The sequence below is a fragment of the Diceros bicornis genome, chromosome 4, assembly GCF_020826845.1.
Source record: "Diceros bicornis minor isolate mBicDic1 chromosome 4, mDicBic1.mat.cur, whole genome shotgun sequence".
NCBI classification, from domain to species: Eukaryota; Metazoa; Chordata; class Mammalia; order Perissodactyla; family Rhinocerotidae; genus Diceros; species Diceros bicornis.
The window spans coordinates 44,595,793-44,620,768 of NC_080743.1; the positions used below are offsets into that span (position 1 = coordinate 44,595,793).

General features: G+C 50.1%; 2 protein-coding genes across 3 annotated transcripts in view; one reads left to right on the top strand and one right to left on the bottom strand.

Annotated features, from left to right (window-relative positions):
• Positions 1–1,402, top strand: part of RAP1A (RAP1A, member of RAS oncogene family) — a 76,068-nt gene extending 74,666 nt beyond the window's left edge. For both annotated transcript variants that reach the window (XM_058538784.1, XM_058538785.1), the window contains exon 8: positions 707–1,402. The gene's annotated coding sequence lies outside the window, so the exon portion shown is untranslated. The remainder of the gene's footprint in view (positions 1–706) is intronic.
• A 7,750-nt stretch (positions 1,403–9,152) lies between these two features.
• Positions 9,153–24,760, bottom strand: INKA2 (inka box actin regulator 2). Its single transcript, XM_058538786.1, has 2 exons — positions 24,548–24,760; positions 9,153–14,121 (listed from the first exon to the last, which is right to left on the bottom strand). The coding sequence occupies exons 1-2, from the start codon at positions 24,581–24,583 to the stop codon at positions 13,279–13,281; spliced, it is 879 nt and encodes a 292-aa protein (XP_058394769.1). The 5' UTR covers positions 24,584–24,760; the 3' UTR covers positions 9,153–13,278.
• Positions 24,761–24,976: the final 216 nt, after the last annotated feature.

Genomic DNA, 24,976 nt, shown 5'->3' on the forward strand with positions numbered 1-24,976 from the left:
ATTTTAATAAGTCCTCAGATCCAGGGTAGATTTAAATAGCACTTATAACATTTTTAGTAAGAGTTTGTGAGCCTTGAGGGCAGCTTATCTAGCCTGTGCCTTTAGACACAATTGTATTGGAACATGTTCATCTCTTTCTAATATGTCCTACTTTTAAAGACCTAGGAGAGAAATCATCTTCAGGAAATTCTTCCTTTAACCTAATTCTTTTCTCGTCAGCAGGAAGACTAACTTTGATTCTTCTGCCCTTGAATAGGGTGATCAGCTGTTTCTGTATCATCTCTTTTTCTCTTAACCTTTATTAAAAGTGGTAATCCTAATATATAAAAGCATAAAATGGTAGAATAAAGAATTTCCTGTGAAAAGTTTATGCAGGCAGAAAAGTGTCATTTCTTTAGTGGAAAAGGAACTTTTAAAAAAAAGATAATGGGATAGAAATGAAATAATAACTCTTTACCTCTTTATAGACAGTACTGTCAGATGTAATGTGAAACACTAAGTATAATAAAACTATTTTTTAACATTTTTAAAGGGAGTTCAAAATAGCCCTGTTACCGTAGCTATTTAGTATAATTTAGTTCCATGGAAACGATCAGCCAAAGTCATTGTTTCCCTCTATATTATTGGATATCTGCTTGTTTACTACCATCTTCTGACATCAAGAAATTAACCATATGTTTATATCTGTATTTATTCAATGTTCTAGATTACAGGAATGAAGAACTGTTGCCTAATTGGGAAGTGCCAGCATTGCAGACTTCAAAACATACATCTGAAGAGGCTTCTCCTGTTTTATATATTATGTGAAGAATTTAGATCTTATATTGGTTTGCACAAGTTCCCTGGAGAAAAAAATTGCTCTGTGTATATCTCTCAGAAAATAAGACAATAGTATTTCTCCTTTGCAATAGCAGTTATAACAGATGTGAAAATAAATATACTTGACTCTAATATGATTATACAAAAGAGCATGGATGCATTTCAAATGTTAGATATTGCTACTATAATCAAATGATTTCATATTGACCTTTTTATCATGATTCCTCCCTGTCAAGCACTAAAACGTTGAACCCATTATACTTTATATCTGTAATGATATATAGATTATGAAATTTCCCCTCAAACTCATTACAGCAGATAACTTTTTTGAGTCATTGACTTCATTTTATATTTAAAAAATTATGAAATATCATTCTGTCATTATATTCTAATTAAAATTGTTTGTGCATAATGCTTTGGAAAAATGGGTCTTTTATAGGAAAAAAAACTGGGATAACTGATTTCTATGGCTTTCAAAGCTAAAATATATAATATACTAAACCAACTCTAATATTGCTTCTTGTGTTTTACTGTCAGATTAAATTACAGCTTTTATGGATGATTAAATTTTAGTACATTTTCATTTGGTTTGTGTGTTTTTGTTATTGTTTATAGATTTAAAGCCTTTATTTTATAATGACCACATTATTTTAAATGCAACAGTAGCTCCTTTCTGCCTAGTACCTGCAGAACACTTGGCTTTAAACCCCTAAGTAACTGGTGATTTCTCTAAGAACAGACTTCATACTTTCTGTTCTAGATAGGTTTATTCCTACTATACTACATCAGACTACATAAAATAGTTTTGTATATTCTCTCTTGATCTTAAAGATTGTATCTTATTGAATAAAATATCCCACTGTGTATTATTTTTATATGTAAAAAGATAAGTTTAATACTGTATCAGGGTTTAACTTTTACTATTTCAAATCTTCCACAGCTTGTAATTTCATCAAGGGAATCTTTTGTCATTGTTAATTTGTTGGGTATAAGTCCACCAATGAAATGTTATGTAAAATTTTCAAATTTGCTTTATAGTAGATTGAAGAATTTGAGAGAAGTGGGCAAAAGTGAAGAAGCATATAAAGGATGTGACCGTTGCTTTTCCGTCAGCCACTTGTGAAGTAGTATAGTAGTAGCACTATGGAAGATTGCTAAGGTAAAATTTGAGCTGGCTATATAGTGGTGCTTTTCTTTTCCTTCCCTGTTTTTTCCATTTTTACAGAAAATGAGGCTTAAGTAGGACATGGACCTAGGGTGATATGACTTATGTATTCTCCATAGAGGTGGAGCAAAACGGCTTGTTAGTCAGTTAAGAGGAAAGAGAAGGAAAGAAACAAGCTTAGGAAACCCTGTGCCTTGTCCCTGAATCGTAAAGAGGAGCCTAGTCCTAGAAAGTCTGAACCATTGCTCAGGGATCTAGATATTGTCTCGTTGCAAGTAGGTGTGAAGTAGTGTTCATGCCTTGCTGAGACTTTCCAGGAGTGTGGTCAGCCCATCAGTTACTAACTTGAAATTTAAAAACCAGATTCCCAATGTAAGCTCTGACCAACCTGAGAAAATGTTTAAAATATTGTAAAAGATATTTGGAAATTGTATTCTTTTGAGTTTCTAATAAACTTAGTTACCTAATACTTACCTCCTACTGATCCAGTTATACTCATGTCTGGGATTGAGGACCACATATCTAATAAATGCAATAAATTTTAAAAAATAAGCGAAGCATTAGGGTGGCACATTTTAAGGTCCTCTGGTCATTCTTTAAAGCTCACCTCTCAAACATTCTTTGAACTGAAAAATCATAGACAAAATCTCACAAACGAGTAAAACTTTCTAAATATTACTTGTTACTTAGATTGCGTTGTGTAATCATTTGCCAGATTAAGTAGAAATCATTTGATAAGAATAACTCCAAGTTACACTCTGCTTGACTAGTAGCATAAACTCAGTGTCCTCTATTTTAGAGCATGGTAGAGAAAAATGGCAGGTACTGGATTCCTTTGTCACATCTTATACAGGCCACTTGACATAAAGGTACAACTGTGAAGAAAAATGCCCTGTGGCATACAGTAGTGTGCAGAGCAGGGCCAGCTGAAATCAGGGATATGCATTGCTCTCTCAAGGAAATCTGCTGTTGCTAAGCAAGATGGAAAGGTATCCTGTTAGAAAGTGAGATAGGTGTGCTTTTATATTGTCCCTAGGTGAACTCCTTAGTCTTGGTTCCAGCAGGGAGGGTGCCTGAAAATAAGATGGTTTTTTATAGCTGGAAAATCAATAATTCCTCAAGAATATTATATGACTCTCAAATGATAAATATCCAAGAACTGACACCATATTAGTATTTGTGGCTATTGAAAGTACTGAATGATGGCTTTGGTTATATGAGAAACAGAACTTAAATGATGCTTGGTGTCAGAGTTGATAATTTGCTTTTTTCCACTAAAACACAAACAACTTGAATGGCTTAGTGGTGCCCCCAATCTAGTTTTAGAAGTTAACAGTAAATAATCTAACTATAATTTTACCCTCCACCAGGGGGAGCTTCAGTATCAATTAACACTTCTACGAGATTGAGTTAAAAGTATGTGTTCAAGGTATCTCTTCTATAAACAAATACTCCATGCCTCACAGAGAGGCATACAGTCCTTCCCTCAAGAGTTTGCAGTCTAATTGGGCAGGGAAGATAGATAAGAAATTCATCAACGATATGAATAATACTGTGATTTATTGAACTGTGGTCACGGGGTTAGTTCTCTTAGGAATGTTTGGAGAAATATGGATGTTGATGTGTTACTCTCCCCCCTACAACTGTGAACTAATCACTCTTTGGCCTTGATCTGCCATGATAATTAGCCACCCTTTACTCCTCAGTGAAACTATCTGCTTCTTTGAAGTTGGAATGTACTTGGGAAAAGTTAATCCTTGGGAAGATACTGATCTTTATTACTAACTTTATTAAAATAGGTTACTTGGTATGGAACTATGTTCCTCCACATATGAACATTCTGCATTTTCTGGACCTGCCCAGTTTCAAATATTTTGCCTCGTTATTCTCGTAGATACATGTATATTTGTCAGTTCGTGTGTCTGATTTTTGTTTTTGGGACTGAGGGACAGAAAGAGAAATAAAGATTACCTCAGTATTTTCCTTTGTAAGCAATCATAGTAGAGTGTTCAAAGATATAAAATTCACTCTTATAAATTATATATGTTTGGTGAAACCAAAGTGTGAAGAAATTGTCAGGTATTTGGAGGAGGAAAATAACTTGTAAAATAACCTTTTGTTTTATTTGAGTATTGTACTTATTTAAGGTGCTACTTAAATGTGTGTGTTAAAATGGCCCCTCTTGACCCAGCTCCAAACTTAAAAGGGCAGAGTGGTTTGGGTGCTTGTCCAGGATCTGGGAAGAGCCCATCTTGCAGGGAGGGAGATGAATGGGAGCTTTGAGGCAGTCTAACCATCTAGGTTTTAGCATTTCTATTCCCCAGAAATGTAAAAAATGAAGGTTATTCTTGAAAATGTAGTACAGACATTGCATTGAACATGGATTTTTCTTACTACAGTTTCATCTTGGGTTTGTTGAATGTGCAGAACATTTATTGCCATGTCTTGCTTAAATATTCTTGTTGAGAACAGCTGGAGACTTTGAACTGTGTGCCTAGTTCTGTTTTCTGAGAAGGCAGCATGGATTCTGTTTTGCCAACATTAACAAGAGCTTTAAATTGAGGGATGCAAGTTCTTTGGCTTGTTAAGAAGCCTCCTGTGATTCTGGGCCCAAGGTGTGACATACATTTTCTGCTAATTGCTTCTCTTAAGAAGCATGGGCTTGGCTGTTCCTCTTAAGGAAAAACCTTAATAAACCTTCCCATTTTAATCAGTGATGTGACTCTTATTTTGAGCTGTTGTTTTTAGTGCATTTTTTTAAGCTTAACCGTGTGCAAGTTCTTGTGCTTACTTTTAACCATGTAAAAGTTCTTGTAGGGCATACAAAACAGAACAAGACATGATCCTTATGGGACTATCAGCAAATATTGTGCTTGCGCTGTATGCTGGGTGCTGATCTTCATGTTAGGGATACAGCAGTGAATAATACAAATCGAAATCCCTTCCCTTGTGGAGTTTTTAGCAGGTGCAAAAAACAAGTGTGTGTGTGTAATGATGAGTGCAATAGAGAAGAGTTAAGCAGTATAAGGGGCAGGAGTGTCGGGCAGAGGGAATGTAGTCTAGTGGGTCGAAGGTTTAGGTCTCACTGATGTTGATATTTGAATAAATATTTGAAATGTGCAGCCCATACACCTGCCTAGGGGAAAGAAGGGCCTTCTATGCAGTGGGAAGGGTCTGTGCACATGCCGTAAGGTGGACATGTACCTGACATGTTGGAGGACTAGCAAGGAGGCCAGTATGGCAGGAGCAGAGCAAGGGGGAGAGTGGTAGGAGATAACAGAGAGGTAGTGGGATTGAGTAGGGAGCAAATTTCCTTCAGCATTTACTCTGAGTGGGATCCATGGATTTCAGCAAAGAATATAACATGATCTGACTCAGCCTATCATCAGGAATACTGTGGTTGCTGAGTTGAGTGAGAACAGCTTATAGAGAGGCAAGAATGGAAGCAGAGAGACCAATTAGGAGACTGAACAATCAAGTGTGAAAGTGGAGCCAACAGGATTTACTGATACGTGTAGAGTGTATGTGAGAGAAAGAGAGGAGTCAAGATGATTCCAAGATTTTTGGCCAATAATCAAGATAGTGAAGAGCATGGCAGGAGCAGGTTTGGAAGGGAAATAGGGAGTGAATCAGGAGTTCAAATTTGAACATACTAAGTGTGAGAAATGTGTCAGATTCTAGAGATGTACAATAGGCAGTTTGATATGAGTCTGGAATTCAGAGGAAGAGGTCTGGACAGGAGATTTACCATTTAATATTTAAAAAGCATGAAGCTGAATAGGATCACTAGTGCTGAGTATAGATAGAGAATAGGTCCAGGGACTCCATCATCTGGTTGGGAGATGAAGAGGAATTAGCAAAGGAGAACATGGAGGTCACAGGTGACCTTGACTGCTTTCCCCAGGAGGGATACATTTAATGGAGAAGTTTGAAGAAGATATTTGATCCCTACACTCCCAGCAGGGTCCTGAAGCCCAGGCCAGAAGCTTTGGAATTTTTTGGGCCCTTGAAATCACTGGTGCAGAGCCTAACCCCTTATTATCTGGGATATAAATTCACTTATCTGAACAGATGCTTGGAACCTCAGATCAGTGATTCTGACACCTGTTTCAGTCAGTCTGGCCCCGTGCTCCCTGTGATCATGAGCAAGCTCCCTGGGCCAGTCATGCAGTGTGGCAGTGCCAGCTGAGGCTTTGAGTGAGTACCAGCCTTGGCACCTCTGCTCTGGGAGCTGAGTTTAGGCAGGGATTTCAGCTGCTGCACTTACCCATTTGGAGGAACCTCTGTTGCTTTTTTAAAAATAATTTTATGCCTGATACCCTCCCCTTTCCCACCACTTCTACACAGACAACTGTACACATGGTGACTTTCTGGCAGCTCAGACCCCAGGAGACAATGCCTGGAGTGTGGCCAGTAGTGGGGCTGGAGGGAGGGAGGGTGCTCAACACCCAACTCTCAGCTTCCTTCCCCGGTGCCCCGCCCTGACCCTCCATAATCACAATGGGGGAAGGAGAATCTAGCAGACTCAATGTCCCCACTAGGGGTGGGGACCCCTGGCAAAGCAGGATAGGAAAAACTCCTAGGGGAGGGTAAGTCTGGGGCCAGATGTGGTTGCCAAAAAGAACAAGATGAGCCAGGTCAGGAAGACCAGTGGAGAGGGAGCAAGCAGAAAAGGAGAAAACGTGGAGGCTGGGGTAAAGGCGACGTCCTCCTGTTGGAAATTGGGATCCACTTGGGATTGAGCAGGCATGGGAGAGAAACGGCTGTGATCATCTGAAGGGCCCGAGCTCTGGGCAGCCTGGTGACAGCCTGCCAGGGACAGCAGCCTGAGGGGGACAGGGAGCTGGGTGGGAGGGGTCGGAGAGCCTGCATGGGAATAGAATCAGCCTGGGGAGCTGGGCTGCAGAAGCCAAGGCAGCAGGCCAGGGACGGGGGCTGCACAACAGCTTGGACAGGGGGTTGGGGACAGAGAGTTTGCTCTGTTGAAAGTGAGTGGCTGCAGCTCCCCTCTCCTGGGGAGTGGGCTGAAGAGTGGAGTGAAAAGTGGGCCTTGGGGGGCAGCTGAGGAGGCCTTGACTGCTGGTCTCACAATCTATTAGCAGGAGACGGGAGACGCAGGAGCCCGGTCAGCTGAGGGCTTGGGGTCACACTGAGAAGCAGAGGTCACACTGAGAGCCCATGCTCAGTGCTGGAGACACAGAAATGAGTAGTGGGAAGTTGCCACTCTGGAGGTGCTCAAAATAATTACAAAATAAGTCCTGTGGTTGGGTACAAGCACAGATGAGGTCTTTGGAGAGGGCTTCATGGAGGAGATGCCATTTAAACCGCAGAGCGAAGGATGAGTAAAAGTCAGCCAGTGTGAGGCAGTGGGGAAACTGGGGTCCTCAGGAAACAGCAGATGCAAAGACCTAGGAGCATTAAAAAAAAAAAAAAAAAAAAAACCCAAGCTTGGAACACTTGAAGTCACTCCTCTCCCTAGAGGGTAAAGTGGGGGATGAGAAGTGCCTGGAAACAAGGCTGAGCCAGGCCTCTGGGGTCTGATTGGGCAGGGCTGGGCCTCCAGACACCAAGGGAAGACTGATGCGAGTGAGGATGAAGTCAGGGTCTCAACATTTCACCTCCTCCCCGGTCCTTCACCTCCTCCCTGGTCCTCCAAAGCACAGCAGCATATTTCCTTGCAGCTGCAGGTCCAGCCTCTGTCAGGAGGAGAAGATGAGGAGGGGGGCTAAGGGAGAGGCGCAGGAGGAAAGAGAGAGCAGCCGGCGGAAGTAACATTTGCGGAGCAGGGGAAAGAAGAAAACAAAACCTGATTCTTCCTGTGAGCGAGGATCCTGTCCCTCCCACCCCCAAACCAACACCTGCCCCTCGAGGGAGGCGTGAAGTAGCCTCAGACTGGGTGTCAGGTGGCATCTGCCGTGCTGAACCCCACCCCTCCCTGGCCAGTTGGATGAAACTAGGGGACGTCTCTCAGAGTGGAGAGAGCAGAAAGAGGGGCAGGGCAGACAGGCCAGAGCTGGGTCATGGTCAGGGAGGGTGGAGGTGCCCAACATGCGGGAGGTACTTTCATGCAGTGATTCCTATGTCCCTGGAATGGAGCAGTCATCTTGAGGGATACGCCCAGAGGGGCATATCCAGGGTGAAGGGATTCTGTGGAGTGGAAGCCAAGGAGTGCAGCAGCTGTGGCCTGAGACCTGGTATAGTCGAGGATCCTGCTTCCTCCTCTACCCAGGGCCCGGCCAAGATGCAGGGACAAGGCCAAGTGTAAGGTGAATGTCATGGCTCCTTGTCAGATTATTATTGCCCCAAGTGCTGTGTCCAGGGTGTCCTAAGAAGGGCTCCCCCACTTAGTGCTCCTTGGAGGCCTCTCTCTGACCAGGAACACAAAGATGCTTTCAGAGAGCCCTGGGTGGGGGACACTTATACAGGACGAAGAAAGAGGAGGGCTCCAGTGGGGGTCAAGAATGTGGACTTTGTTTCGGGGACACTGGCAAGGCCAACTTAATTGTGGTGGCTGTGCGTGCATGTGTGGGTGCATGTGCCGGAATTTGGGGGGTATATCTTGGGCTTGGAGGTGGGAGGAAGAGGGATATGTCAGGGCTGATTGAAGGGTATTGAGAGGGGTAGGAAGGAAGTCCTCTGTCAAATTCAGAGGGAATCTGGGAGAGAGGTTTCATCATCCATTTTAAGGCTTGGGTAGAGGAGACAAAAGGGAGGCAGGAGACGTTCTAATAATAGTGCCGAGGGGGTGACTATACTCTGAGGTCCTTATGCCCCTGCCCTGTATCCCCGGGGTCTGCTTGGCCCTTCCAGCCCATCACCCTTCCTTGGACAGCACCAGCCTGAGGCTTCACAGAAACCTGTCTCCACCCTGCCTCCCCCAATCCGGAGGGGAGGGATTCTAGGACAGCCACAAGCACTGTTGGGCTGTTATCCCCCAGGGTGGCTGGGAAAGGGAGGAAGGGAGAGATGTGGGGCCTGGCAGGGACTCTAGGGGCTAAGACCTTAAAGAGCAGAGAGCCCATGAGGGGCCTGACTCTTCTCAAAACTATCAGGACTTAGCTCATTCAACTCTCTAGTCCTTGTCAGGAATGAGGGGAACTGGGGTGCAGGGGGTGGGAGTGTCCCTAGAGCTCGTCCTCAGGCAGTGGATCCTGAAGCACCATTTCTGAGCTCAGCCCTTGCCGCTGCCCTCTCCATGCCCCACCCCCCAACACACACATATGCATATCATCCTTCCATGGAAAAGTAAATTGTTCCCAGTTTGCAAATAACAGCCCTTCTGAGTAATATTTTTACAATGTACAAGAACACGATCACACCTATTGTCTTCTCTGATCCTGGCTACAATTGTGTGAGGTAATAAGGGCCAGTATACATTTTTTAACAGAAGGGGAGACCAAGGCTCAGAGAAAACTTTTTATTTTTTAGCATTTTTGCCCGGGGTCACATGGTTAGTGCCTGGAGCAAGGGGCAGGCAGTCCAATATAAATTGAGCTTCTGCTGTGTTCTAGGCGGTGTGCCTCACTCTTAGGTACATTATGTCCTTTAAATCTCACAGCAGCTCTGCTTTATCCCTATTTCACAGACGAGAAAGATGAGGCTCAGAGAGGCCAAGCAACATGCTCAAGCTTACACAGTGACAGAACTGGGTCTCCAATCCTGTCTTGACTCCAAATCCAGTGCTCATGCCATGGCACTGGCAGAAGTGCCTAATGCCCTGGGTGGGAGGTTACCTGAGATGGGTTGAAAGCTGGAGACAGGCTGTGCTTTTGCCTTTATGGAGGCACTGTGGGGAATGTTAGTGTGTCTTGGGCAAGACAGAGGAGCTCTCTCCCCACAGGGCTTTGGGAACAGTGGGATGTGGTGGGGACAGGGCTGAACCGGGTTCTATTCCTCAGGGCAGGTTTGTGGGGTGGGGTGCAGGGGAAGCACTTGAGGGAGAGGGGCCCTGCGCCCTTTGGAAAAAAGGGGTCCCAGGTCTCAGGGTTGGAAAGAGAAGAGAGGGAGACCATACAGGCCACCCGCCACGCCCAGCAGGGACTCTTCTAGCTCCTGCTCACGGTCTCAGGGACATCTATAGACACACTCTGGCCACAGGGCGACAAAGAAGCAAGTGGGGCCCTGAGCAGATGCCTGGGCCAGTCAGGGGACCCCTGTACCTGCCAGGGAAGTGGGCCAGGTGTGAGGCAGGGCCCCAGGCCAGGGAGGGTATTAAATGAACTTCCAGCTTATTTACATGTCATAATTAACCATAAAATGAGCCCCAGGGGCAGAATTAAGCTGTCAATTTCTCTGCCCTTACTTCCACTACCTCCCCCCACACACACGGCTTCCCACCCCTACACTTTCCTGCTTCACTTAGGCTCCAGGCCTTCCCATTCACCTCTTCCCTCACCTTCAATAAAATACAGTCTCCATTATTGTCGCGGCAGGAGCCCAGGAGGGAAAAGGAAAAATTATGGTGGAAAATGAATCGGCCATAATCTTTCATTAGCAAAGCATGACATAGTGGACGGGGCGTTACATCACCTCTTTCAAGACTGGGGCTAAATTCCCCCACCGGACAGTCAGCATTCCATGTATTATCCACGCAGGGGCCCGGATGATATGGGGAGGACAGGTTTGTTGTTCCTCTTGACTTGGCTTTGGGGCAGAAATGGACAATTTGTGGGGTAGTTTAAAAGCACAAGACTGGAAATCAATTGGAAGGGTTTCAATCCCAGCTCTGCCACTGTGACCCTGGGCAAGTCACTTAACTTCTCTGAGCCTCTCTGTGTAATACAAGAGTAACAGCAGCCACTCCCAGAGTGTGGTGAGGAGGAAATAAGAACACAAAGGTGACGGTGAAAGGCGACACCTGTGAACTATGTTGGCAGCAAATGTCACTTCCTAATTGTTTTGTTCTGGCCCAAGTTAAAATAAGTTTTCATTCCCTTGAATCCCTTTTGGCTAACCGATGGGTTAAGAGTTGCTTCTTCCTTCCCACTGGACCCTGAGTCAGAAACCCCGTCCTTCTCATTGCTCTGTGCTTAGTTCCTATCCCCATGCCTGGCATTGGCGGGTGTTCATAACGTTTTGTTCAGTTGGCCTGAATTGCTATGACCGGTCCACAAAACAGATGAGTCGCAGATGAATGGCCACGAGGTGACTTGGTTTCCTGTAGAATCATTCCCTACTCGGAGCTGGAGCCGTCCTGAATAACTGCTGGATGGCTTCTCCACCCCCCAGCAGCCCACGGCTCCCTCCTGTCAGGACTCAGTGGAGCAGTAAGTGTAATCTTCACACACACATTCTACACACGCACACATCACCGCCACCAAAGGCAGCCACAGCCAATGGGCCTTCACCCAGGACTGACATATCAGAGTTCTGTGGGAAGACATGGAGGATGGGCAGGGGAGACTCCTCTAGAAAGGGCTAGCTCAGTTGACCAACTCCAGGGAGAGCAGGAGAGGAAAGGACAGGGGTTTGGGAGCCAGACAACCCTGTTTCAAATCCTAGTTCTTTGCTTGCAGCCTGATCTGGGCAGCTTGCATGACCCCTACAAGCCTCCACTGGTTTACTGAGAGGAAAATACCTTATAGGGTCATTTGGGAGTCTGTAAGACATGTGCACACTGCCTGGCAAAGAGTGAACGCTCAAAAAAAAAAAAAAATTAGCACCTTTCCTCTTACAGCTTCTGCAACTCAAAACTAAACATCTATGATTTGACTGCGTGGGAATTTGAGAGTGACCCTAAGCACCCCCAACTCCAGCTGTGGAGCTGCTCACTCTAAGCCTCCTCGCTCTATCTTTGCCCCCTGGGGGTCCAGGATGCAGGAAGAGCCTTCTTGTTATTTTCCTTCTCCAATTTGCTATTAATGCTTGGAGGGCAGGAAGGCATCTTGCCTCTAATTGCAGCTGTCACCCCCCATCAGGCAGAGGGGAGATCAGCCAGGAGGCGGCAAGGGGAGGAGAGAGGGAGTGCCCTCGCGGGCCAGCTCGGCCCAAACAGGGACCCACATTGTCTTTTCCCGGCCAGTGGGCGTTCCCTGCCGGAGTGGGCGGGACGGCAGCTTCCAGGGGGCGGCCGAGGCGCCGGGATCTGCGCGGCGTCTCGCTCCGGGCCACGTGCCCAGCCTGGCTTTAGGAAGCTTTAGGTGCCGCGGGGGCTGAGCTGCTGCTCCCGGCCCTTCCCTCTCCGCCCTGGTTGGTCCTGGCTGAGGTAGGAAGCTGAGGCCTAGGGCTGCGCCTCGTGGGGGAGGCCGCGGGATGGAGCTAGGAACTTCTTTAAAGTGAGTGCGTATTTCTTCTGGGCTCGCCTTGGCCTCACTGGTGTATTGACATGTTCCTGTGTTCTGGGTGGAGTTCTGGGCTGGAAACAGGGTGTTGGGGAAGGAGTGTGTGTGGCTCCAGGGCCCACACACTGGGCCTCTCCTTTGTCAGCCCTGCACTGGTCTGCCTCCTGCCTGGGGCCTGATCATGGGCAGGTAGCAGCATATCTAGGCTTACTTCCTCTTCTGGAAAATGGGGATAATACCTGCCTTACTTGGCCACTTACTAATGAGATAATGGATATGAAAAGGCTTCCAAACATGTAAAGTGCTATACAAAGAGCATCTTTCCTCTCCTGTGCTTTTGAAAAGATGTGAGGAGCATCTGGGGCTTCCCCAAGTACTCCTTATACATATGCTCCTCATTCAGCCCATTTCTCAGGACCCAGGTATGGGCTGAAGTCGCAGAGGCAGCAGGAAGGGGTGGGGTGGGAATTTGCCTCTCTGTGGCTCCCACTCCCTGGAGGCTGGGGTTTAAAACCTGTGTCTAGAGCGGCACCTTGACAGGGAAGCAAACAGTTAAAAGGTTGAGGACACTACAGATGGTGTCCTTACTAGGGGCCTCTGGGGAATCTGAGGCCCTAGTGCCCTAACCCATACAGACTGTTCCACTGAGGTCTTTGGGGACAGGGAAGGAATGTCAGAAGGTTTCCCGCTCTCTTCCCAGTGTCCCCTCCCTGCTGTCACCTCCAGCCCCACAGTGAGCAACACACACACACACACACACACACACACACACACACACACACAGAGTCAGTCCAGGAACGTTCACCTCCCCCACCAGCCAGCCCCTGCCATGGCCTCTCCCGACAACAGCCCGTGAGCCCTTCTGCGGACACTCTTGCTTCTTCTCCCTCCTTTCTGGGAAAGGAACTTGGAGTTAGGCTTTTGAAAGCCATACCGCCCACCCGCCCTTCTTCCCAGGGGCCCAGCATTGAGACCTGGCCCTTTTGGGTCCAGTTAACTTTCTGCTTCTAGGATTCAGACCCAAACAGCTGTGTTAATATCAAAGCCAGAGGGTGAGGGTTCCAGGGCCTTAGGGCAGCTTGCGGAAGGATTTTCCCCTCGTCTGGGCTCCGCAGTGCCTGGGAAGGGGGAGTGTCCAGAGCCCTTGGAATGGCTCCGCTTCTTGACCTTCTGCGAGCGGCCAGCTCGGGGCTCGGAAGCCGTGGGGGTCACCCAGCCTGGCTTCTCCTTCAGCAGCCTGTCCCGGTCAGGCCGCACGCTACGCAAGAACTTCCTAAAGATGTTTGCCGTTAGGGCAAACCTGCGGCCCAGCTCCCAGGGCTGGCCCCGCTCTCCTTTGGGCCTGCCTGCCTCCCCAGTCTCACCCTTCTCCCCACCCTTCTCCAGTTCTGGCAGATCCAGCCAGTTGCCCACCAGGTCCGCAAACACGTTGTCACCTAACACCAGGGGCTGTCGATTCCGGCCCCGGGACATCAGTGTGGAGGTCCAGTCATCAGGTTCTACCAGCTCTGGCCCCTGCTGGGCACGGCTTTGGTGCTCTGGCAGCTGAGTCCCGGGCAGGGGGGCCAGATCCCTCCCCCACACACTCCTACGGGATGGAAACTTGGTGCTGCTGCCAAGAGGAGGTTGGCTGGAGGGGGAGCAAGCCACAGGCCGGGCAGGACCTCTGCCACCCTCCCATCGAGGGGTTTCCGGCTGTGTCCAGGGGCTTTCAGGGCAGCCTGGAGCAGGCCCCCCTCCAGAGATCTCCAGCCGTTCCAGTGCTGTCTGCACCTGTAGGAGCTTCAGTTCCTGCAGCGCCCCCATCATGCAGTTCATCTGATCCTGCAAGCCATCACCCACTTCCTTCATGGACATCTGCAGAGGAAAGAGAAGGTACAGGGCCAGTGAGCCACGGGGTGTTGGGGGAAGGGCTGCCCCTCACTGGCCCTGAACCTAGACCCCCTCCCCAAACACACACCTCCAGGGTCATTCCAGCCTGCCACTGACCCCACCTCTGTACAGCCTCATACACTGCAGATCAGAGCTGGGAGGGGAGGAATTTTAACACTGATATGGCTAGATAAAGGAAATAATATTAATGGTAGCTAACTTGCTAAGGCAGGCAAGTCCTAAGGTACATATGTGTACATATGTATGCATATGTATAAATTAATCTCTATTTAATCTCCCCAACTACGCCATGAGGTAGTGACTATTACTGCTCTCATTTTATAGATCAGGAAACTGAGGCATATAAGTAACTTGCTCAAGATTACATAGATAGTAAGATGTGGAGCTGAGGGCATTGTGAGGGTACACAAAGTTGTGGCCATCTCTGTCCTTTCTGTGTCTGTGCCCTCTTCTTCCCCTGAGCCTCCCTGAGAGGAGGAGGAGGAGGAGGATGACAGTAATTTGTGAGCATTTACTGTGTGACAGGAACTGTGCTGAGTACTCTACGCACATCATCTCATTTAATCTTCATATAAACCCTATGAGGTTGCTTTTATCGTTCTCATTTTAACAAATGAGTTAACCATCCTGCGAGTGAAGCAACCTGCCTAAGGTCACCAGCTCATACTGCTGGGACTCCACACAGGACATCTCACGCCAAGTGCTACAGTCCTGACTCCAAGCACTGCCTCAGCATGGCTGGGCGCTGGGGCTGGACTTTCAGGCCACTCTGTGCTCCACAGGGTAGTGCAGAAGGGGTGAAAGGGACGTTGCGGGAAGAGGAGGAGCTCAGATGCCCTGAGAGAAAGGGTAGGTTTGGGGATTCCTTTCATCTGGCTGGTCAGGAGAGCAATAAGGGGGCCAGGAAGCTGCTGTGTGCAGAAACCCTTGCCCAGCTCTTCCAGCCCTTCTCTCCCTTCCAAACACCTGTCTCCCCTCAGCTGCTTTCAGACTTGGCTCCAGTGCTCTTCCTGCCTTCCCAGCCCAATTGGCTCTGCTGCCCTGGCAAAGAGTGGGGATATTGGGGGCCAGTTCCCTGGTCCCTTTGTGGGTGTCTAAGGCCCGAGTCCCAGGTGCCAGCTGGAAGGGGCTGAGAGAGTGACTTGGGTGAGGGCCGACTTTGGAGGCTGGGTGGGGGACGCTTGTCTGATAACATTCACGAGGTTCCTGTCCCCGGGCCCAAGCTGCCTTGGTCCCGCCAGCTCCCTTCCCAGATCTGCTCGTGTTACCAACAGCAAACCTCTTGTGTGGGGACCATCTGTTTCTTAAGCCCCCCAGAGACCCGCAGGCATCATCTTACCTCCCGGCCTCGTGCTAACACACAGAGCTAAGCCCACAGGACGGAGTGGGGGAGGGATTGCGAGGGGAGGCACAGAGGCTCTGCAGCTGACCCTCTCAGGCTTCGGGGTCAAACCCTCCCCTGTCAAACCCAGCCGTGGCGGTGGTGAGGAGCCAGGCCAGGCTCTCCTGAGCCAACAGCACTAACAGGCAGTGGAGGACTAACTGTCCCTGAAGGCAAGAAGGCCTTTGCTGGGTGTAGGATTGCCCACACTCAGCACCTTCCCCAAAACAGGGCAAGAAGAAGTGGTGGTTCGGGGCCCTGCACGCAACCACGCCCCATTTGAGTGGCAGCAGCAGCAGCAAGAGACACAGCCTGTAGAGTGGCTGTGCCGGCTGATGGTCCCTTGTTCTGACCCCTTTGGCTTCCACCTTCCTGACCCCTTCCTTTTGGAGGCAGCTCGGCCGCAGCTGGGAAGACCCAGAGCAGAGTCAGAGGAGACTCTAAGCCCCAAACCAAACTCCTCAAGGTCCCTTCCTGGCAAACCGCTTCTCCTCTGACATCCCTGTTTCTGCCCCCTCTCTCACACCACTTTCCTTGTCACCCCAACCTGGAACCTCGGAGTCATTTTTGGCTTTTCTATCCAACCGCCCCTGTTCCTGTCCCCAGGTGCCTCACATCTGCCTTTCTGTCCCTTGGAATGCTACGGAAGCCCCCTCGAAGGCCTTCCAGCCACCGGATCAGTCTTCCCAGCACACATCTCTGATCATGTCACTTGCCACTCAGAAGCCTCTCCATCCCCCTAATAATAAAATCCTGTGGCCAAGACCCACCATGACAGAACTCCAACTTTCCATTCCAGGCATGTCTCTCCTCTCTCGCACGTTCCCCGTGCTCCTGTCAGAACCGCTTCTGTGAAACTTAAAATGCTCTTCCCTGCAGTCCTGCGACTCAGGTACCCACCCCAGCTCCTCCGTGCATTTAAATGCCCAGTCACTCATGAATCATTTACTGAGCATCTACTCAGCAGGGGGGCAGGGACTGAGACCTGCACATCGTTAGGTCTCCCCAGAACCTAGCTAGCACCTGGCGCTTGCTACGTACCCACAAAACATATACTGAGCACCCCAAATCACCCCTCCAGACTGCCTGCTGCCCTCAGGCAGTAACTCACTGCACAAGGAGAAAGAGTCAGGGACATTTCTTAAGGTTTCATTTCACAGGAGGCAAGGAGTCTGAGCTTGCAGGCTTCCTTCCAGAAGGCGGAACACAGTCCAGGTCAGAGGCAGTGGAGGAATGAAATGACTCCATTCAATCTCTTCTAGTATGGAAAAATCCTTAAAAAATAATGCCGACATTTTGTACCGTTTTCCAGTGAGAACGAATGTGTGGGCATGTATGAATTCAGGGCTGCGCGTAAAACAGAGGCCCTATTTAAGTAAACAAGAGCTGAAATTACACTCATATGGAAAATGATATTCTGTACTGGTTAAGATCTTGGGTTCTGGAGACAAATGGAACAGGGTTTGAATCCCAGCTCTGCTGTGTAACCGCAGTGGGATCTGGGCAGGTTACTCAAATTCTGTTTTTCGATTTCTCCATTCTTTAAAGTGGGAATAAGAGTTCCGGCCTCGTACAGCTATTGTGCAGATTAGGTGAGGCAATGTGTGTTTACGCGTGGCTGTTAAAGGTGAATTTTGGCTGTTATCTTAATTTAAGACTTCCTAAGAACTTCCAGAACATTTCTTCCTCAGTGAACCTGAACACACAGTAATGATAGGATCCCATTCATCTATCTGGTCTGATCGAGGAGAAACACATCTCTTGTCCTGACCCTTCCCTCCCACCCCCACACCCCACAGAGAAAGGAGAGAGGAAGGAAGGGAAGCCTCGGCCTCTTCTTGCCCACTCTCACGCCGGCTCCGTCAGCTCGGCGCTGACACTGCCAGGAGGCAGCTGTTCGAGGGATGACAATCGAGGAAGGAAGCCAGAGTGTGGGAAGTGGGGAGGGCCAGGGGAAGTGGGGAGGTGGGAGCATCAGCTGGAGCTTGACCGGGAGGGGAGCCAGCAGGGCAGCCTTTCCCAGCCCCAAGGGAAAGATGTCACCCAAAGAGAAGGAATGATGTCACCCAAGGAGAAAGAGCCAGAGGGCAAGCTGCTGTCTTCGTCCAGAGCGTGAGACCTTCTCAGATCCCAGGGTTTCTCTTGCCTCAGGAACCAAAGAGGGAGAAGAGAGAGCAGTGCGAGGTGGGAACAGAGGAGAGGGGCCAAATCAGAGAGAATCCCAAGCTAGAAATTCTCACCATTAAATCCCTGTCTCCAGGCTCCTCTCTGGCCTCCCAGGGCCTCAGAGCCTCAGGCCCTGCCTCAGGACAGAGACCAAATCATACCGAACTTGCCCTCAGGGGTCCATTGGAAAAGTCATGAGGGTCTAATTGGTTCTGATTAGTTTGAGTGAGAATGGATCTAACAGCCGCCTCCCTCTCTCCCAACCCCTAATTACACACACAAACACACACACAGTCACACACACACACACTCACACACATACACACTCACACACACACACACACTCTCACACACAGAGTTAACCTGCTCCACCTTCCAATTTCATAACTTTAATAAGCATATCCCAGAGAGGGTTGTGGGAATCCTTTCTGAGAAAGGCCACGAAGGGTCTCACCACCATCCTTGACTCCAGCCCACCCCACAGTCCCTCTCCCGCTCCCCAGCATCTCCTGGGCCTCGAAATGTTTCATTCTAAAAATTTTCTTCATTTCAAACTTTAGTCTCTCCCCCTGCAGTTTAAATCAGCCCCTGGACTCCTCCCTGTGTTAGAGGCTGCCGGACACCCTCCTGGTCTTTGTAAAGAGCCCCGGGCTGTATCTGGAGACCCAGCCTGCAGTCCTAGGGGACTAACTCAGCCACGTGACAGTGGGCAGACTCTCCAACCTTTTGTGCTTCAGATTCTGCCTCTGTAAAATGACAGTCCCTCCCATGTGTGTGGCACTTGCCCTTCCTCTATAGTGCCTTTTCCGATCCCCACAGTTACTCTGGGAGGCCGGCGGCGGGGAGTGATCCCCACTCTATGGATTAGGAGACTGGAGATCTGAGAGGTTCATCTTCTCCCTCAGGGTTTCCCAAACACCCTTCCCTAGACTGCCTTCATGACTTTCACCATATCTACATACGATCTAGTCTCCTAGTTAACATTTTACTTAAATCTACTAATTGTTTATAGAAATAAACGTTTTTACATAGGAACTTGTGTGAAATGTATATCGCTTGCCATAAATAGATGGTATATATATGTGTTTTTCATCTGAGTATCACCTAATGTCATCTTGAGTGCCACTAGTGGAAACACGGATCTATTGCCTGAGGTTCCGAGGCGTCTTAGTGGGAGGACTGGGACCCCAAGCCTGGCCCTCTTACTTGTGGGGAGGAAGAGCACGAAGTCTTGGAGGGACTCCAAGCCCCAGTTAGTTGATTTCCAGGGAAGGCGTCTCTTCACCGAATCCTCTGAAGAGGGAAGATGATCTGCCTGCTTGGGGCTGAGGGGAAGATGCCGCGGGGAAGCCAAACCCCACCATCCTGGACCTCCAGCCCTGAGCCCTTGAGGGGGTAGTGTGGGGTCAGCTGCCCATGGACAGCACCTCCCCCTTGGCGCTTGCTGGGCCCTTTGTGGTGTGGGAGGAGCGGGGATGGGAAAGTGTGACACGAGCATCCTCGGCAACCTTCCCAAGCCCTCTCCTAGGCCCCTGACTGATCCCACAGCTGTGCCCTCCATCCATCCATCTCACACCCTCCCCCAGCTCAGCCAGAATCCTTTGACATGGGCTCCAGCTTTGCCCATGGACCTGGCACTGTGCCCTGCCTCGCTCCCCCCACCCCCATTACTCACAAGATCCCCACACAGTTCCTTTCAGCCCTTCTGGAAGCTAGAAGGAGGTTCAGGGCCGGAAATGGGAAAAGCCTTGCTTTTGCCAAGTGGCCCATTCTCCAGCTCAGTGAATAGGGACCTTCACAGCCCCCTGCCCTTGGCTGGAACTCTCAACAGGAAGGTAAAATAGAAACTGTGCCAAGAGCTGGAGGAGGGAGGAGGGCAAAGAAAGAAGTGTGAAACGGATGGGCCCACTCTCCCAACTGAACCATCTACTGGGGCCATGTGCTCGGGCAAGAGGCAGACAGGGGGAGAGAGGGGCCCAATCTTGCCCCTTTGGGGAACTGGCCTCTCAGCCTCACCGAGCCCTTCTCCCCTGACCAGCTTTGGCTCCTCTTCACTGCCGTCAGTCACTCAAATTCCTTGGGCATCTAAAGGACCTCAGGAAGTTACCCTCCTTTCCTCCTTTCTGGTGCAGGCCTTCATACTCTCCTGCATGGACTCTTGTGATAACCTTCTAACTCATCCTCCTGCCTCGATTTCCTCCCCCCACCCCACCTCCACTGCATACCACCTGCTGGATCTCAGGGCACGACTCTGATCATACTGCTCTGCAATGCATATAGAAAAGGTCAGATTCTTTAGCATGGCATTCAAGGTCCCCCATAGTCTGCTCTCAACAACTCTTTCAGCTCTGTTGCCCACAATTTCTCTGCACACACCCTATGTTCTAGCCAAACTCAAGTGAGTTTTCAAACATCCCCGCTAGACAGTCTTAGAACATCCCCATTACTTCCATCTCTATACCTTTTGCTCATGTTGTGTTATTATCTGCCTGGAATGCTGTTTTTCTCTGGTTCACATCCCTATTTATCTTCAAGGTCTAGCTCAAATGCTACCTTTTCCAGGAAGCTTTCCCCCAGCCAGAGGTAATTTCTCCCTTCTCAGAGCACTGAACTTGTCTCTTTCATAGAACACGTATCCCTATTTCCGTACTAGAGGTTTGCATACATGTGCTGATTAAGAGTGTAGATTCTGTGGTCAGATTGGCTAGGTTTGAATCCCAGCTCTGCCTCTTATCAGCTCTATGACCTTGGCCAAGTCACTTAACCTCCCCATGTCTCATTTATAAGATGGGACTAATGGAAGCACAACTTCTTAGTGTTGCTCTGGCAATTAAATAATACATTATATGCCTGGCATATCAATAAATGTTAACACCAATAAATGTTATTATTATTATCTCTCCTATTAAACTGTGAGTTCCCTGAGGGCTGGATCTGTGTCTGTTTATATCTGTAACCATAGTACGAGTGCCTGGTAAAGTGCTTTAAACATAGTGTGAACTCAGTAAACGTGTTCTGTGAATGACTGACTCAGGCACACCAGTCTGATCAAATCATCACATGGAGGTTACCACGTGCCTACAACACACCAGGCACTGTCTTATGTGCTAAGGACATGCAGCTGGGGAGGCACTTTACATATATCATCACTTAATCTTCACAGTAGGTATATAAAGTAGGTATTTTAAAAATCCCATTTTACAGATGAGAAAACCAAGGCACAGAGAGGGTAAGCAATCTGCCACGGTCACACAGAGCTAGGATTTGAGTTCAAGTTGGCCTGATCCCAAATCCTATGCTCCACGCTCTTCCCACTGACCACACCACATTGTCTAGTCCAAAGTCCTCTTCCCCCAGCTCTAACATCAAGGCAGACCACATTACAAGATCCTTTGCAAAAGGTTTTTCTGCCTCAGGAACAATTTGCTCTTTTGTCCCAAGAGCTGAAGGCTGTTCCTACAGTATCTCCTCTATCACCTTCTTTTCTCCTCCTTATTTTGCTTTTAGGCCCTGGTCCTCTTCCAAATGTTAGAACCTCCTGAACCTGTGGCCACTAGCGGCTAGAGAACTGCCTTCTAGGAACACGAAGTGTCCCAAAAGCACCTTCCCCAGCCTGAGAGGAGTCTCTCTGCTGCTTCACCATGCCTCAGCTAGGATGGATATTCCAGAAGCTGGCCTTCATCAACCTCCTCCTCCTCCAGGAAGCCTCCCCAGCCTGGCTGTACTTCATGATCCCGGCTCATTCAGCCTTTGTGCACTCTATTTGCTCTACACTGGTCTGAACTCATGAGGAACGCCCTGTGAGCATCTTACATCTGCTTCCTCTGTGTGCCTGTGTCAACCGCATTTGTTGGAAGCCCTCAAGGGAGCAGTGTGTAAGGAACAGCTGGTCCCAAGGTCTTGTGTTCGCCAGGGCCCCTCTTTGGCGGCTGGAGAGGGGAGAGATATGTTCCCTGCTGGGTAGTTGCAGCCCTACCCCCTCACCTAATGAAGAAGTGCGTCAGCTGCTGCTACTCTCCTGCCACATTTCATCCCTGAAACCCGATCCCCATCCCCTTCCAGGCAGAGGAAAGGGCCAGTTCTCTAGATATCAACCTAACTGAGCCAGGATCCCCAAACCCTCAGCCTCCCCGCAGTGCTCACTTGTTACAATGCAAATTTTCTGCTTCAGGAAATTGGGAAATTCTGCTATTTTGGTTTTCAGGAACAGATTCTTCCTGTCTAGATTTTCTGGGCCAAGGACAGGGCCAGGATTCAGGAGGGGAGCACAGAATACCCTTCACAATCCGTTCATGTTTCCTTTTCCAGCGGGTTGAACTGACAGTATCTGCCGGACTATGCTTCTTGAAGGGAATTTAGTGGAATCAATGAATGCAGAACTTGACCAGTATTACATGAGTGCCGTTCCTGGGCACACACTAACTTAGGGCAAAGCCAGGAACCACAGTCCTCCTGGGTGGCAGGGAAGATTCTGCCTGAGATAAACAACCCCCCCCCCCCACCGCCACAAGCTCATGACATAAACCGACTGTATGCCCTTCCCACCTCACTGCAGACCTGGGGTATAAACAAGCCAACACCTTCCTATCCCAGCTACAACCAAGCTGCATTGAACTCATCCCACAGTCCTTAGAGCAAGGGGCCAAGGGCTGAGCCTGGACTAACTCAGCTCTACTTTCTCCTTCACTCCCACTGGGGAAACTGAGGCACTGAGATTTGAGCCAGCTACCTAAGCACTGGGCTGAGGAGTCAGGGAGCCAACAAGACTCTAATAGCTCTGCCTGTCACTCTGCTCTGTCTCCTTTCTGGGCAGACTGGCACTGGGGAGGGGGCGGAGCACCAAGGGGGGGAGTGCAGAGCTCTCCCATCTGAGTGTCATTCTGGGCCCCAGGCCAGGCATTTGGCTTCCTCTCCAAGAGAGTCAAAGGCTGACACTGCTCAGACAAAGGGCCAAATGAAAGCTAATGGGGAGCTGGGTGACTTCAGTCTCTCCCCTTCCTCCTCTGGGGACAGGGGGCTCACGTCCTTGGCAGGAGAGGGTACAAATCAGGACCTGGAGCTCAGCTCAGTGCAGAGTCCTGCTTGCTTCTTTTATTCTCCTGGCATCCACAGACTGTCTTCCTCCCCTCACTACCTCCCACCTAGGGTGCTGTAAAAAATGCAAATCAGCAGGATTTTAAAATTCAAGCTCATGCCAGGAACACCCACAAACCTTCTATTAAGGCAGATCCTGAGGTGGGTGGTGTGGACCCAGATTCCAAGCATAAAAGGAGGATTCTATTAGATTCTTTTCTCAGCATGGGCCTTGGACCTCAGACATAATCTATGAGGACCTTGACCTTTCTTTCTGGTATTGGACAAATGAATGGGAAAAGTCAGAATTGCATATGTGTGGGCTGGGGCCAGCCATCCCAAAGTGACATGGGAAGCATGTGAAAACTAGCATGGGAAGGGACAGGATGGAGACTCTTCCATGCCTCACGGAAGAAGCATTTCTCTGGGAAACTTTCCCATCTGAGTGTCACCACAAAAAGGGCTTCAGGAGGAAGTACCAGAGAAGTGACCATTGACCTGAGAAGGCCGTGGAGTGGGACAGACAGGAAGAAAGAGTGCCTGGGGCCTGACCAGAAAGCCTCAATGAGAACACCTGCCGCTTCAAGCTCCCCCTCCCCCGAAGCCGGCCCCTGACGCAGCTGCCAAGTCCCCTCCCCAGCGGAAGAGTGTGGAGTTTGCAGGCAAGAGTGGGAGAGGCTGTCATGGAATCTGGAGAGCCATGGGCTGGCACTTTCTGGATCCAGGTCTGCTGCTGTGAGCCTGGGTGCCCCTGGCTCTGAAAAGTAAGAAGAAAGAGGAGGGGAGAAAAGTGAGACTGGGAAGAGGTGGACGCACGGAGAAACAAACTAAAAGGGACAAAAAGAGGCAGAGACGAAGACATGAGAGAGCCTGGCTGACAAAGAGATGGCACGGGGGCCGAGGGGGACATCCATAATATCTGAATTCTGTTGGCTGAAGAACAGGAAAGCTGGCAGGTGGGGGTTTGTATATGAAGTCAGTGAGGATCAACCTAACAGAGCTTAAGCAGGCACCCCTCGCCACACTTGGGTGATCTCCCCCAGACTGAGCTACCTCTCCCAGCCCCTGCACCCCCCGGCCTCCGCACGCTCCCTCCGCACTCCCCAAGCCCAGACCCGACATCTGGCCGGGCCTCCGCAGCTCCCGCTCGCGAGCTGCCTGGCGGCGCCCCTCCTCCCGCAGGGCCCTCCCCCGCCATCACAGCTGCCAGCCCCCTCCCTCCTGGCAGACAAGCCCAGGCAGACAGCCGGCCAAGCCTGCCCCCGCAGCCGCGCTAGCTCTGCCAAGCCCGGCAGCGCTGGGGGCCCCGGGCGGTGCCAGCTCCCCTCGAGCGAGCAGTCCCGGGCTGCCCTCCTGGCCCCGCAGGGTCCGGCCCGCACCCTCCCGGCGCCCCGAGCGCTCCAGGACGCCCCGAAGGGCCCCAGCACCGCGCGCGGGCGCCTGGGTCCCATCCGTCTGCCTGTCCTTCCTTCCCGGGGTGCGCCCTCTTCTCTCCCTCGGGCTCTCCAGGCACCCCTCAGGCTGGATTGGGTTTGCTCTGTCTCTGTCACTTGTTCGCGTCTGCCTCACTCTCACAAATCTTCGCTCCAAGTTTCCTCGGGGCCCTCTGCCTCACAACAGGCCTGCCCTCCGCCTGCCCGGCCGCGCGCCCTCCTCTCCTCTCCGGCCTGCCTCCGCCCCGCCCGTCCCGGCTCCGGGGCCCAGCCGGGGGCCAGGTACCGGTCGGGGCGGCGCAGCCCGCCCTGGCCCGGGCGCCCTCTCCTCTCTTACCAGCTCCTGTTTGAGGCGGCGCAAATAGCAGTCCATTTCCCTGCTCTGTCTCCTCAGGCGCCCATTTGCCGGGCTCCGCTCCACGGGAGAGTCCGGGGTGGGAACACCCGCCCCACTGAAACTGCGCTCCCGGCCCCTGCGCGCCGCGTCTCTCGCAGCGCCGACCGAGCCTCTGCTCCGAGGCCCGGACTTGGAGCTGCTTCCCCGGCTGCTCGCGGCGCGCGGTCCGTGCTGGGGGCGGAGGGAGAAGTGGGAAAGCCTATGAGAATTCAGGGGGGATGCCTTCGGCCAATGAGAAGAGCGGACAGGGGGCGCGGGCTGGGCTGCCGCGGTGGACCCGCGGTGGAGGTTTGCACAGGGCGAGGGCCGCCGCTCCCGGGGGGCTGGCCGGGGGACACCTGGTCCTGGGCGGCGCGGCGGGGGTTATCG